Genomic DNA, 15,787 nt, shown 5'->3' with positions numbered 1-15,787 from the left:
GTGACATTGTACTTGCTGAGCACAGTATTTAAGATTTTTCTCATTAATAACAAGCTTGCTGGACTGAATTAAAAAAATAGAAAAAAAGAAAAAAATAGGAAAAAAAAAAAAAAAAGGAAAAAAGGAAAAAAGAAAAAAAAGGAGAGCCTTGTCCAAAAGCCAATTGGTGTGACCCGGATGTTTATAAATGGAGTGGATCGGGTTCGGTGCCAGTTTTGAACTGAAAGACAAGCAAACCCTAGTTGTTTCTGTGCGTGTGCACTACGCTGAATAGAACTCCAGAGCACGTCTCTCTTTCCTCTTCTCTCTCCAATTTTCGGCAAATCGAAGAAAAGAAGAAGGTATTCATCAGTTAAGAAACCCTAAATCTATTCCTCAAATTGCCCAAATTTTCCTTTTGCTTTGTTTGATTTTATAACTAACGGTGAAAGGAACAGAGAGAAGAGATAGAGAGATATGACGGAGCGGCTGACGCGTATAGCGATAGTGAGCTCGGACCGCTGTAAACCAAAGAAGTGCCGCCAGGAATGTAAGAAGAGTTGCCCTGTTGTCAAAACCGGTACGCTCTCTCTCTCTCAAATTTTTATTATTGGGTTTTTTTTTTTTAATCGCTATGTGATTGATCCTGATCGATTTTTCGAAAAATTGATATAATTTTCGATCTTATTTTTTATTCTTTGCAAATTGTCTATTAAAATTTCCGAATTTAGTTGGGATGAGGGGTTTATTAATCAAATAATTAGTTGTTAGGATGCGTTATTTTTCTCCTGTGATCAAAGGTTTTACTTTTATTCTGAAAATCGAAGCTTTTTGCAACGCAAGTTTTCAAACGAAATTGAACTTCAGCCGAAGAGAGCAAAATGTACGGATGATGAAAGAAAAATAGAGTTTTAGGTACAGAAGCTGCTCCTGTTCTGTTGGGAGTGAGAGTTTTAGTTTTGGAGATTGATTTTTTACAATGGATTGTAGTGTGTCTTTTTGTTGTTGATCCATGAATTATATATATATAAATTTTTTTTATGAATACTAATTTATTGAAAAGAAAAAGGCAAAGCCCTCGAACACGGATGTATGAAGAGTGTACAAAAGAGACGATCACATGAGAGGCGTCTAAAATCTAAAACTTGTAAGATCTAAAAGACTCGAAGACGAGAAAGAAGGAACATACACTACAGTTCCATCTAAGAGATCTAAAAAGAGAGGATTTTAAACATGGGACAGGAGTCTCGCAGTCCTAAAAAAGGCACCGATTCCTTTCTCTAGTACTCCACATTAAAAATGCTTGAATAACTTTCTAGATAGCTTTTTTGGAATCTTCCCACCCTTGAGACTTCCAACAATGTAGCAGCTCTAGGATGTTGTTAGGCATAGTCCACAAAACACCGAATAAGTTGAGAACCAATTACCAATAATCACTGGTGTACTCACAATGGATGAGGAGGTGATTCACTTTCTCCTCATTACAAGAGAAAAACCTCGCCTTCTGAAATTGTCAACCATGAGTATCCTATCCAAAGCTGCCATCTAAGTGAAAAAGCAATGCGGGCCAGAGCCTTAACCTTCCAAACACTTTTACAAGGGAAAGGACAAGGCTCCAGTCTGTAAAGGTTTATAATAGTTCTTTACTTCAAAGCCATGATTACTAGCTGGGATCGATAACATTCGATCCGCCTCCCCTGAAATGAATTCTCGAGGAGTATAACAGATGAAGGAGAGAGTCTAGAGATTCCAATTTCCAACTCCCAATCCTAAACAGCCTTGTAAACATTGGATTCCAATGGAGAGAAATGCCAGAGGAATCCAAGTAATTTGACACTAAGGCCTCTTTATCTCGAGCTATCGAATAGAGGTCTGGAAATGAATCCTTGAGAGCCGCTTCTCCACACTAAACGTCAAGCCAAAAGCCAATGCGAGATCCATGAGTTATTCATATTAGCATTGCTTGGATTGTTCATATAGGTTGAAGCAGGCTGCTTGGGTTTCTGTTTGTTTGACTTGGCGTTGAGTGAGCTTCTTGTCTGCTTGTACTGAAGGCTTTAGAGATGGTCCTTTTCTTACACTTATTTTTATATAGAACTTCCTTAGTTGTGTGTATACCGATACTTGTATTCCTGCTAATCATCTTACGCATTTAGTAGATCGGTTAAATGTATGCAGAGAAGTCGTTTTAAGCAAATACTTAATTGTGCTTGTCATAGTTTCAGAGGCCTACTAAGTGTGTCTATATATATCACAATATTTATGTTTTAATTTTCCTTTGTTTTATCTTGACAAATGTGTCACAAACAGGAGTATCTGAATAAGAACTTGTAAACTAGAATCATTGAAAATGGAAAAAGATCTTTAAGGAGCAGATCTAGAGTTAAAGCAATAACTACAACTGTGGACCTCAACATATTGCACTACCAAACCAGTAGCACATCAAATTAGTAAAACATAAAAATAAGACTGGTGTCAATCCAAATTGATAACACAAGGTCCCCAAGTGGGCCCCCACGGATTAATACCATCTCTGTGTGTGTGTGTGTGTGTGTAGATAGATAGATAGATATTATGAACTTGGTTTTTCTTTACTGCGTTAAACGAGGCCAGGACAACTAGGTGAATAACATAGCTAATTCGCAGTGGAGTGAAGTATAAATAAAATCTATCAAAATATGCTTCTTTCAGCTTTCAGAGAGGAAGAATGGAATTACTTGCACTCAGGGAACTTAGTAACATCAACATGTGGAGTCTCAAATCTAAGGTTTGAAAGGTTAGCTGATACTGAGATGTAAATCAGAGGGTTCCAACAAATAAAACGATTTGCTTCCTGTAGAGGCCGATACTGAATTCATGGATAATCTATGTATATGATGGAGAATGTTGCACTATTAACGAACAATATGTTGATAAAATGATTTGTGTAAATCAGGATGTTGAGTTCAATGATCGCACCAATGAGGAAGAGAGATGATCAAGTTGAATGAGTGAAAAAGGGCAGAGGAAGGTCTAGAATAACATGGGTAGAAGTAGCAAAGAATGATAGGATAAAGAGATAGGTGAGGAGAGTGAATAACAGAACTTGGGACCAGGTCTATAGGCTAATTCTGAAATAGAGTGGCAAGAAGTGATACATGTACTGGCCTTAATTAGTACATAAAAGTTTGGGATTAAGGATTACTGTAGTTCAGTAGATAAAGGGGTTTGAATCATGAGTTTTGGATTTGTAGTACATGATATGATCAAGAATAAGGGGCTTCTGATCTTGATGTGAGAATGGCAAGCAGTTTATGGGGTTATTTTATGTTCAACTGGGACTTTGGTGTATGTATGATGTGATAATGGCTAGCAGAATGAGCTTCAGGTTTTTTGTCTTTGCGTTTTCCTTGTTAGTGTGTCAGTGAAATCTGTCTTTGCTCTTTTACTTTCTAATAAGCTTCTTTAGGGTCATTTTACCTTCGACATGGAGTTTGGTGTATATATTCATGTCTTTTGATGGTAGATAGTGTTCTTACCCTTTTGTGGTATATCTACAGGTAAACTCTGTATTGAGGTTACCCCAGCATCTAAGATTGCTTTCATCTCCGAGGAATTGTGTATTGGATGTGGTATATGTGTTAAGGTATGTAAATACAGTTGGAATCCTTTTAGTGTTTGTGCTCTTGTTCCATTGTGTTTAATGGAATTTATTGATATGACCAAGTGATCTGCTGATACAGAAATGCCCATTTGAAGCTATTCAAATCATCAACTTGCCAAAAGATCTGGACAAAGATACAACACATCGTTATGGTCCCAACACTTTTAAATTGCACAGGTTAGTTTTCCACTGCTTTCTTGGAAAATGGTGGATTTCTTTTTCTGTTGTTTGAGAGAGCTGGAAATTACATTAACAGGTTACCAGTCCCAAGACCTGGGCAAGTTCTTGGCTTGGTTGGAACTAATGGCATTGGGAAGTCTACCGCCCTTAAAGTTTTGGCCGGAAAATTGAAACCAAACCTGGGTCGTTTCAATGTAATATTCTTAAGTATTATTTCCTTGCTCCTTGATGCATTTAAATTGCTTACTATACTTGACTTTTTTCTTTTTCTTTTTCAGAATCCTCCAGATTGGCAGGAAATCTTGACATACTTCCGAGGATCTGAGCTGCAGAATTATTTTACTCGTATTCTTGAAGATAATTTGAAGGTGTCTTTCTGATTTTTTGATTTAGACTGTTCTTTTACATGCATGTCCTGCCTTAGTGAATGAGGAAAACATTTAAGTTCCTATCAATATTTATTTAGTTGTTTGCGATGCTAAGCTGTAGTTTTTCTGCTCCCATATTTATTATTAGCCTGGTTGTTCTATTAGTCTTCTTGGATTGATCCATACTTATGTGAGGTCAGTTACTATTGGATCTGTTAGAGCCCCCAATAAAAAGTGTTGCCAAACGAGCTCCAAGTATGCTTGGGACAGGCTGTGGACAAATTTTAGGACAAAGGCACTGACATAGACATAGTTAATTCTTTAAATTTTGAATATTTATATAAAGTATTTATGCATATGACAGTCTATGAGACTTCGCACTCCAAAAAAGAAAGAAAAAAAGAAGGCATAAAACAGTTTATCCTTTCACAGTGAACTGTAGGGTGGATTCTGAGTTGTATTGTGGTCTCCATGCTGCAAAGAAATCATTTGGGGGGTTAAATCACACCTTGTTAAAATTTCAACGTCTCCTCATACTAGTTTGTGATTTGGGTTGTCTTGGATTATGCCAAGCCAAGTAGTTGACTGGCTTGCTTCTTGGTGGACTGCTGGTAGCACTCGGAGTGCTGCTATGTGGAAGATGGTGCCCCTTTGCCTCTTGTGGTGCCTTTAGAGGGAAATGAATGACAGGAATTTCAAGGACCGCGGGAGGGCAGTGGATGAGCTTGAGTCTTTGTTCTTGTATAATCTTTACCTTTCACTGCTGCTTTTGTTTCCCCTTTAAAACTTAGTTATAGTGATTATTTTTTTTTTGGTATACTTGTGTACCTGGAGGCTTCTTACGCTTTATAATGATAATTTGATTATTTATAAAAAAGTTTGTGATTTAATACCTTACTGAGACAGGGAAGGCAATTTGGGTTGTCTATTTTAATGGTTGCATAATCTGGTTAATTTTGTATCTGCTCACTTGCTGGTACCAAACCCTTGGACTTCATAAAGTTGCAAAATATTTATTTTTAATTGATGGAAGATGGTGATAATGAACAAGTTTTAACTGGTTAGATGTGCAATGGAGCATGGGAAGTTATTTTTAGAGTTCACTTCTAAATTTAAAACATTGTGCATATGTGGATCTCATGATTTTGATCTTTCTGTCGGTTGTCTTCTGCTAAGAGAATGCATAATTTCTTTTCATTAGGCTATTATAAAGCCCCAGTATGTTGATCACATTCCAAAAGCAGTTCAAGGCAATGTAGGGCAGGTGCTGGACCAAAAGGATGAGAGAGGCGTGAAGGAAGAACTTTGCGCTGATCTTGAGCTGAACCAGGTTATAGATCGTAATGTGGGGGATTTATCTGGAGGAGAGCTTCAAAGATTTGCCATTGCCGTCGTTGCGGTACAGAATGCTGAGATATATATGTTTGATGAACCTTCAAGCTATCTTGATGTGAAACAGAGGCTAAAAGCTGCTCAAGTTGTCCGATCTTTGCTCAGGCCTAATAGGTTTTAGTTTCTCAAGCCTTTTATCGTTCTTAATCTTGAAAATTTTATTGTTTGTATTCAGGGCTTTTAAGAATGATAGTCATACTATTTAAACTATGTTTTTCAGCTATGTTATTGTTGTGGAGCATGATCTTAGCGTCCTGGATTACTTGTCAGACTTCATTTGCTGCTTATACGGGAAACCGGGAGCATATGGAGTTGTAACTCTTCCCTTCTCAGTCAGAGAAGGAATCAATATCTTCTTGTCAGGATTCGTTCCAACAGAAAATTTAAGGTTCCGGGATGAATCTCTTACCTTTAAGGTAACCCATTAGTTTTAGTGATATACTGCCCTTTGAGTTTGGCTGGACTCTTTCATTTACTTTGTTGCCTTCTCTAGGTTGCTGAGACTCCACAGGAAAGTGCTGAGGAAATTGAGACATATGCACGATACAGATACCCAACTATGACCAAAACTCAAGGAAATTTTAAGCTTCGAGTTGTTGAGGGTGAATTTACTGATTCTCAGATTGTTGTGATGCTGGGTGAGAATGGGACTGGGAAAACAACATTTATCCGTATGCTGGTATATATATATCTTTTTCATCACTTTCGTGTTCTTGTCATATTGTTCAAGTTATTACAGATCCCCTGCTTCTTAAGAAGATGATTGTCTTAATGGCAAATCTGCAGGCTGGTTTACTGAAACCTGATACTGTAGAAGATTCTGACGTGGAGATACCCGAGTTTAATGTTTCTTACAAGCCCCAGAAGATCAGTCCGAGATTTCAGTCCACTGTCAGGCACCTGCTACACCAAAAAATACGTGATTCATACATGCATCCTCAGTTTGTGTCAGATGTGATGAAGCCTCTTCTTATTGAACAATTAATGGATCAAGAAGTTGTGAATCTTTCTGGTGGAGAGTTACAAAGAGTTGCATTATGTCTTTGCCTTGGGAAGGTAATCCTTTTTTCGTTGTAGGCTTTCTATTGATTATGGTAAAATGTGTACAACTAAGTAGTTTTGTTTTGTTGTTTGGCTAATATTAGCCCATTGGCATATTGCCCGATAAATTGTTCATTTTTTGAAGAATGCAATGTATAGTTAGCATAATGTTGGTATTATAATTATTTTTCTCGATATTACTTATCAAAAAAATTTCTCGATATTAACAAGAAGGGATTTTCTGTGGGAAGGTCAAGCAAACAAAAAGGTTAATCCTTTTACAAAGGGTCTATATCAGGTTAAATAAGTCCTTTGTTGTAAATGGCTATTTGTACATGTATTTGTTTGTTTGCTTATTTTATTTTATTTTATTTCTATATTCTTGATGGGTTCTCCTTAGCCTTCAAGTTTGCTGGTGACAATGATTCCGCCTTTACTATTAGTGGATATACCCGTCTTTAGGTGCGATATAAAGCTTGGTGGGTAGTTGAGAGAGTGAAGTTCTGAGTTGTTAATTGGTATAGTGATATTTTCCTTTTAATGGTTTTGTTTATTTTTTTTTAAAGATTAGTGCTGTATGGGGATGCTAGGATATGCCATCATCTTACTGCAATGATGAATGGTTTTCTGTTCAGGTTTGCCTTGCACAGAAAACTTAGGAAGTGGTGTGGAATTTTTAGGAGACTCAGATAAATTTTAGAGCCTAAGTGGGCTGCCTCCCCGTGTTAAAAACTAATGTCTTGAATTCAGAAGTCTTAGTTGCCTCTCAGTTTGTATTGTCTGCTAGGATTGTGGTTGACCAGATGATCTGCTCTTATCAATAACTTGATCGCAAGAGATTGGTCCATACCCAGCAGGTTTTTGGTTTGTAAAATTAGTTATAGAACTTGTTGACTTACTAAACTAGATTGATTGGATCCCATCCATCTCTAGTGGATACATTCTTCTGTTTGATTCTGTAGTTTATAGACATTTAAGTTCACTGTATCCTCTCGATTGTTTGGTATCAGTTCTTGAGAATATCTTGTAGATCATGGTTGATTCCTTCATGACTAGTGGATGCTAAGTTGTAAGGCCCGGTGCCCCATGAGTCATTATGTGGTCTTTTTGGGGGGGAGCAAAAAGCCTGAGACAATATTTTGCTGTAGATACCGGTATCTCTTGATTTCTCCCTGTTTTCGTTTTGTTTTTTGTTTTCTAACTACTTTTAACTGGGTCATATTCTGATTTCTGTGAGAGTTTGTATAAATTTTGAGGCTTCGGGCTTTGTTCTTAATTCTTAAAGCTTCGTGTTTTCGTTTGTACATTGTTCATTCTCTCTCGTGTGCGCTTTACAGTTTCCCTCGTACACTTGCACAATAAAGCATGTATACAGCTTCGTTTTTTCCACTCTACAGTTCATGAGTGGAGTGAATTCCCTGTGGTACTCATCTGTTGGATTTGTTTTGTAGTAAAAAATGTAAATTTTGTTAATGGAGTTTGTGTAAGTGCAACTAGAACAAGAGATATGTTCTTGGACATGGAGTATTCCCCTATTGCTTCATGTTGACTGTTAAAATTATGTTTCTTGTGATTATTTCAAGGTATTCTAATGTAAGGCTTTACTTATGCAGCCTGCAGACATTTATCTGATAGATGAACCGAGTGCATATCTTGATTCTGAGCAGCGTATAGTTGCTTCAAAAGTCATCAAGAGGTTTATCCTTCATGCGAAGAAAACTGCTTTTGTGGTTGAGCATGATTTTATAATGGCTACTTATCTGGCAGATAGAGTTATTGTGTATGAGGGGAAACCATCAATTGACTGTGTTGCAAATTGTCCCCAGTCATTGTTGACTGGGATGAATCTCTTCTTATCTGTAAGTCTCACAGCTGCTTTCCTTGTTTGCCTCTCTCTCTCTCTCTACCCCCTCTTCTTCATACCCATTGTTCACTTAACCTGTTTGGTTTGGATTCTGCAGAATAGCAACTGAATTCTGATTCAATGTTTGCTGTGCTACCACTCAGGACCTTTCTTTTCTTTTCCTTTTTGTTTTTTTTTTGTTTGGTGGGGGGGACCCCCCTAAGATTTTGGAAAAAAAAATAGTGAAATATGGGTGTTGAGATTAGTAAGAGAAAGAGACTTAAAGAAGAAAGTTCTGAAAGTCTTGGTTTCTGAAATGCTTGGTTGCCACTTCCCACATTGAATCTTATATTTTTTGGCAATATTTTTCTTTTTCTAAAAGTAAAGAATCCATTTGAGCTGAACCATATATTTTTGCCAATATCAGTTTTTCCCTTAGAGTCTTCAAATGAAAAATTTTCTCCTGTAGTTTCTGAGCAACCAAACAGAGCTTTTTATACTCTGATTTTACTAGGCTCCCCTGCTGTTCTCTTTTTTCCCCCCTTGTCATTCATTTTTCTCATGTTTACCATGTATCTACGTATTTTTAATATTTCCTAGAAATTAACATTTCCAAACTTATAGCTGTTTTAAGTTATTTATAGATGAGTGTCTCAAAATTTCAGATATGCAAAACAATTGCTAAAATGGGTTCATTGAATGCAGCTAAAGCCATATTTTTGGGATTTCAACACTACCCGGTGATGGTTGGAACAGTTGTATAAGAACTTGAAATTTTAGTCATAAGCACTTGTTAGAAAGTACAATTTTTTAGATTTTATTTTAGAATTATATCCAGCCCTCTAGATCAGCATCCTGGTTCCGTCCTTACTATCTCGTGTCTTTATTTTTGCCAAGCATACTTGCAATCTTAAATAGTTATAGTTTTCCTTAAATCCTGTTGTACCAAATGTGTCGGCCTTTTCATATCTGTTGTGCTTTCCCCAGCCAAGAAACAATAAAATAAGAAAGATCTATTGTGCTCTCTCTCTCTCTCTCTCTCTCTCTCTCTCTCTCTCTCCACCCCTCCTGTCTGCGACTGACTGTGTACTCTAATTCTCACTGATGCATCATTGTGCATGGTATGCAGCATTTGGATATCACGTTTAGAAGGGACCCAACTAATTATCGCCCTAGAATCAACAAACTGGAGTCAACCAAGGACAGGGAGCAGAAAGCTGCTGGGTCCTATTATTACCTGGATGATTGACGTAATTTTAAGTAGGTTGGTTCTTTCATATCTCACAATTTTGACTATAATCACGCTTCTTTTGGTACCTAGACATTCACTGGGATTTTATTTTATTTATTTTTTGGTTTGCAGTTGCTTTTGCAAAATTTGAGGGCATCAATGAGAGCAGTGGGATCTCAGCCGAATGATTTGGACATGTTGACAATTTGCAGGAGGTCCGTCGCCTGTTGAAGGGTTCATTGGGATTTTTGCTTAACATGAGTTTCAGGCGATGTTACTTGTTGATGTCAGTTTAGTATTTTTTCTCTTATAGTGTGCTTGCTGTTCACCAGTTTTGGTATGGCATTAGGTGAGAATCTATATGCGTACTTGGTTTTTATTGCATCAATTGTTGTTATTTAACTAGTTGAGGAACAATGAAAATGTTTTCAACCGAGTTATTGCGGTACATGTTTGACTTTTGTAATTTCTGGGTTAATATATAATAATTTCACCATTATTTTTCCTTTAGAATTGCCTGCTTCTGTTCTTGACTAAAAGGAACAAAGCCTTCTTAAATGCTATTCCATCTGGGTTGCTAAGAAGAGAGAGAAAGAGCCTTATCAAAACAAAAAAAAAAGGGACTCAGGGAAATTTTTGGAATCTTGTATGTTTTCAGGAATGGCGTGGCTTATAATCCCATATTTTCTTCCGTTTGGTCCATTGGATTGGCAACCTAACAGAAGTTAATGTTTGATTGCCCTTTCTGATGTTGCGAATGGAATGTACTAAAAAAGAGGTGGTGGTCTTCTATTTTATATCTAAAGAAGCGGATGAGCTTCTTCACAATCTCCTAATGAAAAATTTATGATCATGTAAAGCAAGCCACCTTGAATTTGTGCACGATAGAGAGGTCCGCAGAGTTGGCTTTGATGTTGTCAGTGTATGAATAAAAGTTGGGTTGAAAGGGGGACTTTAAGATTAGGGGAAAGATCATGTAAGCGTCTTTTTCTCCTAAGCAAATAATGGTGAAAGGAAGGGAATGAGAGGAATGGGGATCCTTACAGGAAAGACTATGGGTGCCTGCCCGTTATGTGTGAAGCAATTGAAATGAAAAAAATGATTTTCTCTTCATCCCAATCAATGCCTTGGCTGGGCTAGGATTAATTAAATCAGATATCATTGATCATATAGCAACAACTATTTTGAGAATAATTCTATTAAATCCCTGGGCTCCTTAATAGCCAAAAGAAAAGAAAAGAAAAGAGAGAGCTATTAAAACAAAGCCGTCGCACGCCTATTTGAATAGATTGGTTTGAGTGACTATTGAATACCTTTTTTCACTCAAAACTGAGGCGTTTAGTGATGGGATTGGGATTTGGGTACACAGGATTTTGTTGGGCTAAAGAGTTTCCTGTTACTGAAATACATTTCTTTCTACTTTGTCATTCCCACAAGCTATCCTCACTTCATTGATCAAAGATTCTGGGGGCAGCACACCAGCTGCTTTCATCCGATACAGAAACTTGATGGCTTCAATGTTGAAGCCATTCCGCATGTACCCGGCAGCCATTGCATTCCAACACGCAACGTTTCTCTTGTCATCAACCATCTCAAACACCAGTTTTGCATCCCTCAGTAGCCCACTTCTTCCATACATGTCAACCAACCCGCACTGCACAAAAGCATCCCTATCCAGCCCAAGCTTGATGGCATTGGCATGGACCTGCCGACCGCAGTTTCCATCATCCTGATCAATCCTACCACATGCCCTCAGAACGCTGGAAAACGTAAAGGTGCTCTTCTTTATTCCTGCCCTACCCATCTCCTTAAAGTAACTGAAAACATCACGGAAATGCTCTTCCCTACAGCTGCAAATGATTCTGGCCGTCCAAGTCATGGTGTTGTGAGTTGACAGTTGATTAAAGACAAAGTCAGCGCCTTCTCTGCACTTCATTTTCCCATAAAAGTCGATTAAGGAGCTGGTGAGAAACAAATCACGATTGGCAACACCCAGCTTGTGCAAGCACCCATGAATCTGCTTTCCCAGTCCCATACTCGAAGTACAAACGCATGCCTCGAGAACACAGACTATGATCCATGTGGGAAATTCCAACATAGTGAATTGGTCTTGCATTTTGACAAACAAACTTATGGCTTCATCGTAGTGGGCATCGTTGGCATAACCCACGATCATGGTGGCCCAAGAGATGAAGTTCTTAAGGGTCATTCGGTCAAACAACTGGCGGGCAGTGTCCAAAAGGCCGCATGACACGTTCATGAGTAGAAGCCGGTTGAGCAAAGATAAGGGAGCTCTGAGGCCGCTCCGGGAGATGTGGTGATGCAACTCGGCAGCTCTCGTGGAGTCGGCAGTGAGAGTGCATTCTCGGATGAGAGAAGCATAGATATCAGGGGGTATCCGAAGGCCAAGGCTATCCATCAACCGCAAAACATCCGAGGTGGTGGTGGTGGCGGCGGCGGTCTTCTTATTATTCTTCCTCCAGCTTCTGCTACTCTCAGTGACGTCGTTTTGAGGAAGTCCGGTTGTTTTTGAAGTTTCCGTTTTGTCGTTAATGATATGCACATCTTGTTTGGGACTGCGTAGAGGGAATCGAATTTGAAAGACTGGAGGTTTGGAAGCCGAAGGATGGCGGTTGTTGTTGTTTGTGTTGTTTCTGTAAGAGTATGAGGAGGGTGAGGGAGTTGCTATTGCTTCCATTTTAGCCCATTTCAGATTCTTCCCATTCGTGTGTGTGTGTGTATATATATATGCGGATATGCAGAAAATGACAAAATTAACCACCAAAAGCTGTTCAAAAAATCAATGCCTTTTTCCATGGTCGTGGTGGCGCATCGCATGGGTTTGGGTTTATCCCTTCTTTGGAACCACAACCCGATCTGCGTGGGAGGACGCCTTGCATGGGTTTGGGGTTTATCATTCAGGGGTGGGTACTTGTGACTCTAACTTGGGGTTTAAAAAAAAAAAAAAAAAGTTACTAGATTTGATAACAATGAAAATTATATCTGGTCTTAATTTCCATTAGACGGTCCACAATCATGCTACATAGCAACTGTATATTGATCTTTTTTGGCTTTACAGTTAACCAACATCAATGAGACTGTAACCTGCTGGCTTCTTTAACCGTTGATCCTGAATTGTTTCTCTTAACTCAACAGCATCTTTCCAACTTCCAGCAGAAACGTACATATTCGACAGTGAAATGTAATACCCAACATTCTCAGGCTCCAATTCGAAAAGTAGTTTTGCCACTTTTCTTCCCATCTCAAGGTCTCCATGACAGTTGCAAGCAGTAAGCAGGGCCCCCCAAACACCTGCTTCAGGCTGGCTCCGCATTTGCTTAATAAATTCATAAGCCTCATGAAGCTTACCAGATCTGCCGAGCATATCAACTATGCAGACGTGATGCTCAGTGACAGGTTCCACTCCATATTCCTCCAGCATATGATCATAATACCAGATACCTTCATTGACAAGCCCGGCGTGGCTGCAAGCTGATAAAAGGCTTATAAATGTGCTTTTGGTTGCCACAATTCCAGCCTCATTCATTTTGTGGAGCGTTTCAATTGCTTTCCTACCATTACTGTGATACCCATATGCAGAAATCATAGAATTCCAAGTTGCTACAGACTTTTCCTTTGTATTTCTAAATATTTGGATAGCAATGTCCAATCTACCACAATTGCTGTACATATCCAGAAGAGCTGCAGATATAAAAGGATTTTCCTGAAATCCTAACCTTAACACATGACCATGAATTTCCTTTCCGTATCTTAGAACTCCAAGTTGAGTACAAGCCGAGAGAATGCCAACAAAGGTAATCTCGTTAGGTCCATATTCAAGAGTAGAAAACAGTTCCAGTGCTCTTCTAGCATTCTTGTTCTGAGAAAAAATAGAGATCATGCAATTCCATGAACATAAATTGCGATTTGAACAGAAATCAAACACTGACTTTGCACTCTCAGTATCGCCACATCTGCCATACATACTAATTAATGCATTCTGCACACGGGTATCTGATCCCATTAAAGTTTTAAGAGCAACCCCATGAAGCGACTTCCCTTCAGAAACCAACCCTAGATTCCCACAAGCTGATATGACATTAACAAGAGTAACAGAATCGTGGTTGACATTGGGTTCCTGCAGCCTCATTAAATTGAAAGTCTTTAAAGCTTCTAGGAAATGGCTATTCTGTGTGCAGCCTGCAATTACTGTGTTCCAAGAAGCAATATCCGCTACAACGAAAATTCTCTGCAACAATGCGAAAGTGGCTTTCAAGTCTCCACAATTAATATACATGTACATGAGGGAATTAACTGCAAGAATATCATTTGAAAATCCCAATTTCAACTGCCAAGAGTGAATTGATTCACCAAACTGGAGAGACTCATGGGAATCACAAGAAGGAAGTATAGCTAACAGTGTTGACAAGCTGCATTTTGAGTACAAACGGAGGAGATCCCTAAATAAATTTTGAGCTTCTCCAAAATACCCATTCTGGGAATATCCAGAGACCATTGTATTCCATGACACCAAGTCTCTTTCTGTCATTGAATTGAACAAGAGCTCGGCCTTCGTTAGACTATGGAATTTTGAATACATGTCCATGAGGCAGTTTTTCACTGATAGATCTGTTTCCATCTGCATACGAATGGTAAATCCATGCAAGGTTCTTCCTTCTCTCAAAAGCATCTTTTCCGCACAAAGTGGAATTGTGGTTACTATAGTTACTTTATCAGGTTGAACGGACCACGTTATTTGCATTTCATGCAGAAGATCAAATGCTTCAGAAATCTTTCCATTTGAGGCAAATCCTTCCAACATTGCATTCCATGAAACAGCATCCTTGTGTATTGTTTCTCTGAACACAGTCTCTGCAGCTTCAATGTCTCCACAGTGTGAATATAAAGAAATGAGAGAGTTGGCAACCGAAATGTGGGAGCCGTCCTCATAACCCAGTTTAATAACCCAACCATGAATGACCTGTCCAAAAATCAGATCTCCAAGACAAGAAGATGCTGAAATAGCACTAGACAGACTGACACTATCTGGTCGTTCTCCAGCAAAAGCCATCTCTTTGAAGTACCATAAGGACTTCTCAGGATGATTATTATAAAGACATCCACTTATCATTGAATTCCACGATACAGTATCTCTACATTCAGTCCCTGCAAACATACGCTCCGAAGAGCTCAAATAATTGGATTTTGCATACATGTCCACGAGAGCATTGCATAAAACAGAATTAAAAAGCATCCCAGCCTTCAAGCTCAACCCGTGAAGTGATTGTCCTTGTTTCAAGTGATTCAGGTGGGACGAAGCCGACACGACCACCAATAGAGTTGTTGAATCAAACCCAGTTCCCTCCTCAGTCATCTCCGCAAAGAAATTCATTGCTGCCTTATAGCATCCATTTTCAACGCAAGCAGTAATCATAGCATTCCAAATGATCACATCCCTGTTATGAATTTCATCAAACAAAGCCAATGAAGAGCCAAAATCTCGGGCTCTAGAATACGCCGTTAGAAGAGAGGTGGAAGTGGGCAAGTGAGCAAGAGAACCTATCTTGAGAGCAACGCAATGACCAGTACTGGTTGCCATAGTTTTATGTCTTATGGCGGAGGATTTAATGAGCTCAAGAACACTGTAAACAGGGGTATCTTGTGCATGTCGATCTCTTTGAGACGTTTCCTCGAACGGTTGCGAAGCATGGGAAAAATAAGATGAACGACGCAACAACAAAGGATTGGCTTTCGGGATAAGAACAAAGGAAATGGTGGGAAAGATGCCATATTTGTGTTGCTGATGAGCATGGAGGTGAGAGACTCTGTTGGGACAAATTTGATCCGAAGCAAAAGAAGCTGACGATGAAAATCTAAGCAGTGTTACCAATGTATCATCTAGAAAGGAAGCGTTTGATGTTTGTTCAAGTGTCTTATGTATTTTGGCCTTAACTGCCCGACTGCGCATGCCCTTTTCCTTAGCTTTGGTACTTTGAGTGAGTGTGCATAAAAATTAAAATAAAGGGTGTGGGAGGATAAACATGAAGAGGCTACAAGTAAAGCTGACGCTGTGGTTTGAATCTAATAAGGTCATATTAATCACTCGATTT

The 15,787-nt window shown here is 38.8% G+C and overlaps 3 protein-coding genes across 6 annotated transcripts; 1 reads left to right on the top strand and 2 right to left on the bottom strand.

Moving 5' to 3' along the window:
• Nucleotides 1-190: 190 nt before the first annotated feature.
• Nucleotides 191-10,190, top strand: LOC133854252 (ABC transporter E family member 2). Of its 4 annotated transcripts, none has more exons than XM_062290349.1 (13): nt 191-341; nt 438-559; nt 3,519-3,604; nt 3,702-3,799; nt 3,879-3,996; nt 4,081-4,170; nt 5,372-5,676; nt 5,783-5,978; nt 6,056-6,241; nt 6,349-6,618; nt 8,217-8,462; nt 9,576-9,706; nt 9,810-10,190. In XM_062290349.1, the coding sequence occupies exons 2-12, from the start codon at nt 457-459 to the stop codon at nt 9,693-9,695; spliced, it is 1,818 nt and encodes a 605-aa protein (XP_062146333.1). In that variant the 5' UTR covers nt 191-341; nt 438-456; the 3' UTR covers nt 9,696-9,706; nt 9,810-10,190. The 4 variants fall into 4 exon arrangements, with proteins under 4 accessions (XP_062146333.1, XP_062146335.1, XP_062146334.1 ...); XM_062290351.1 differs by having other exon boundaries at nt 9,576-9,710; XM_062290350.1 differs by having other exon boundaries at nt 213-351.
• Nucleotides 10,191-10,931: 741 nt separating this feature from the next.
• LOC133854538 (pentatricopeptide repeat-containing protein At1g31790) lies at nt 10,932-12,558 on the bottom strand. The gene has a single exon (XM_062290774.1). The coding sequence runs from the start codon at nt 12,373-12,375 to the stop codon at nt 11,074-11,076; it is 1,302 nt and encodes a 433-aa protein (XP_062146758.1). The 5' UTR covers nt 12,376-12,558; the 3' UTR covers nt 10,932-11,073.
• Nucleotides 12,559-12,684: 126 nt separating this feature from the next.
• LOC133854733 (pentatricopeptide repeat-containing protein At4g19220, mitochondrial) lies at nt 12,685-15,688 on the bottom strand. Its single transcript, XM_062290994.1, has one exon. The coding sequence runs from the start codon at nt 15,643-15,645 to the stop codon at nt 12,757-12,759; it is 2,889 nt and encodes a 962-aa protein (XP_062146978.1). The 5' UTR covers nt 15,646-15,688; the 3' UTR covers nt 12,685-12,756.
• Nucleotides 15,689-15,787: the final 99 nt, after the last annotated feature.

The sequence above is a fragment of the Alnus glutinosa genome, chromosome 13 (genome assembly GCF_958979055.1).
Source record: "Alnus glutinosa chromosome 13, dhAlnGlut1.1, whole genome shotgun sequence".
Classification (NCBI taxonomy): domain Eukaryota; kingdom Viridiplantae; phylum Streptophyta; class Magnoliopsida; order Fagales; family Betulaceae; genus Alnus; species Alnus glutinosa.
This window is presented reverse-complemented; position numbering and strand designations above follow the sequence as displayed.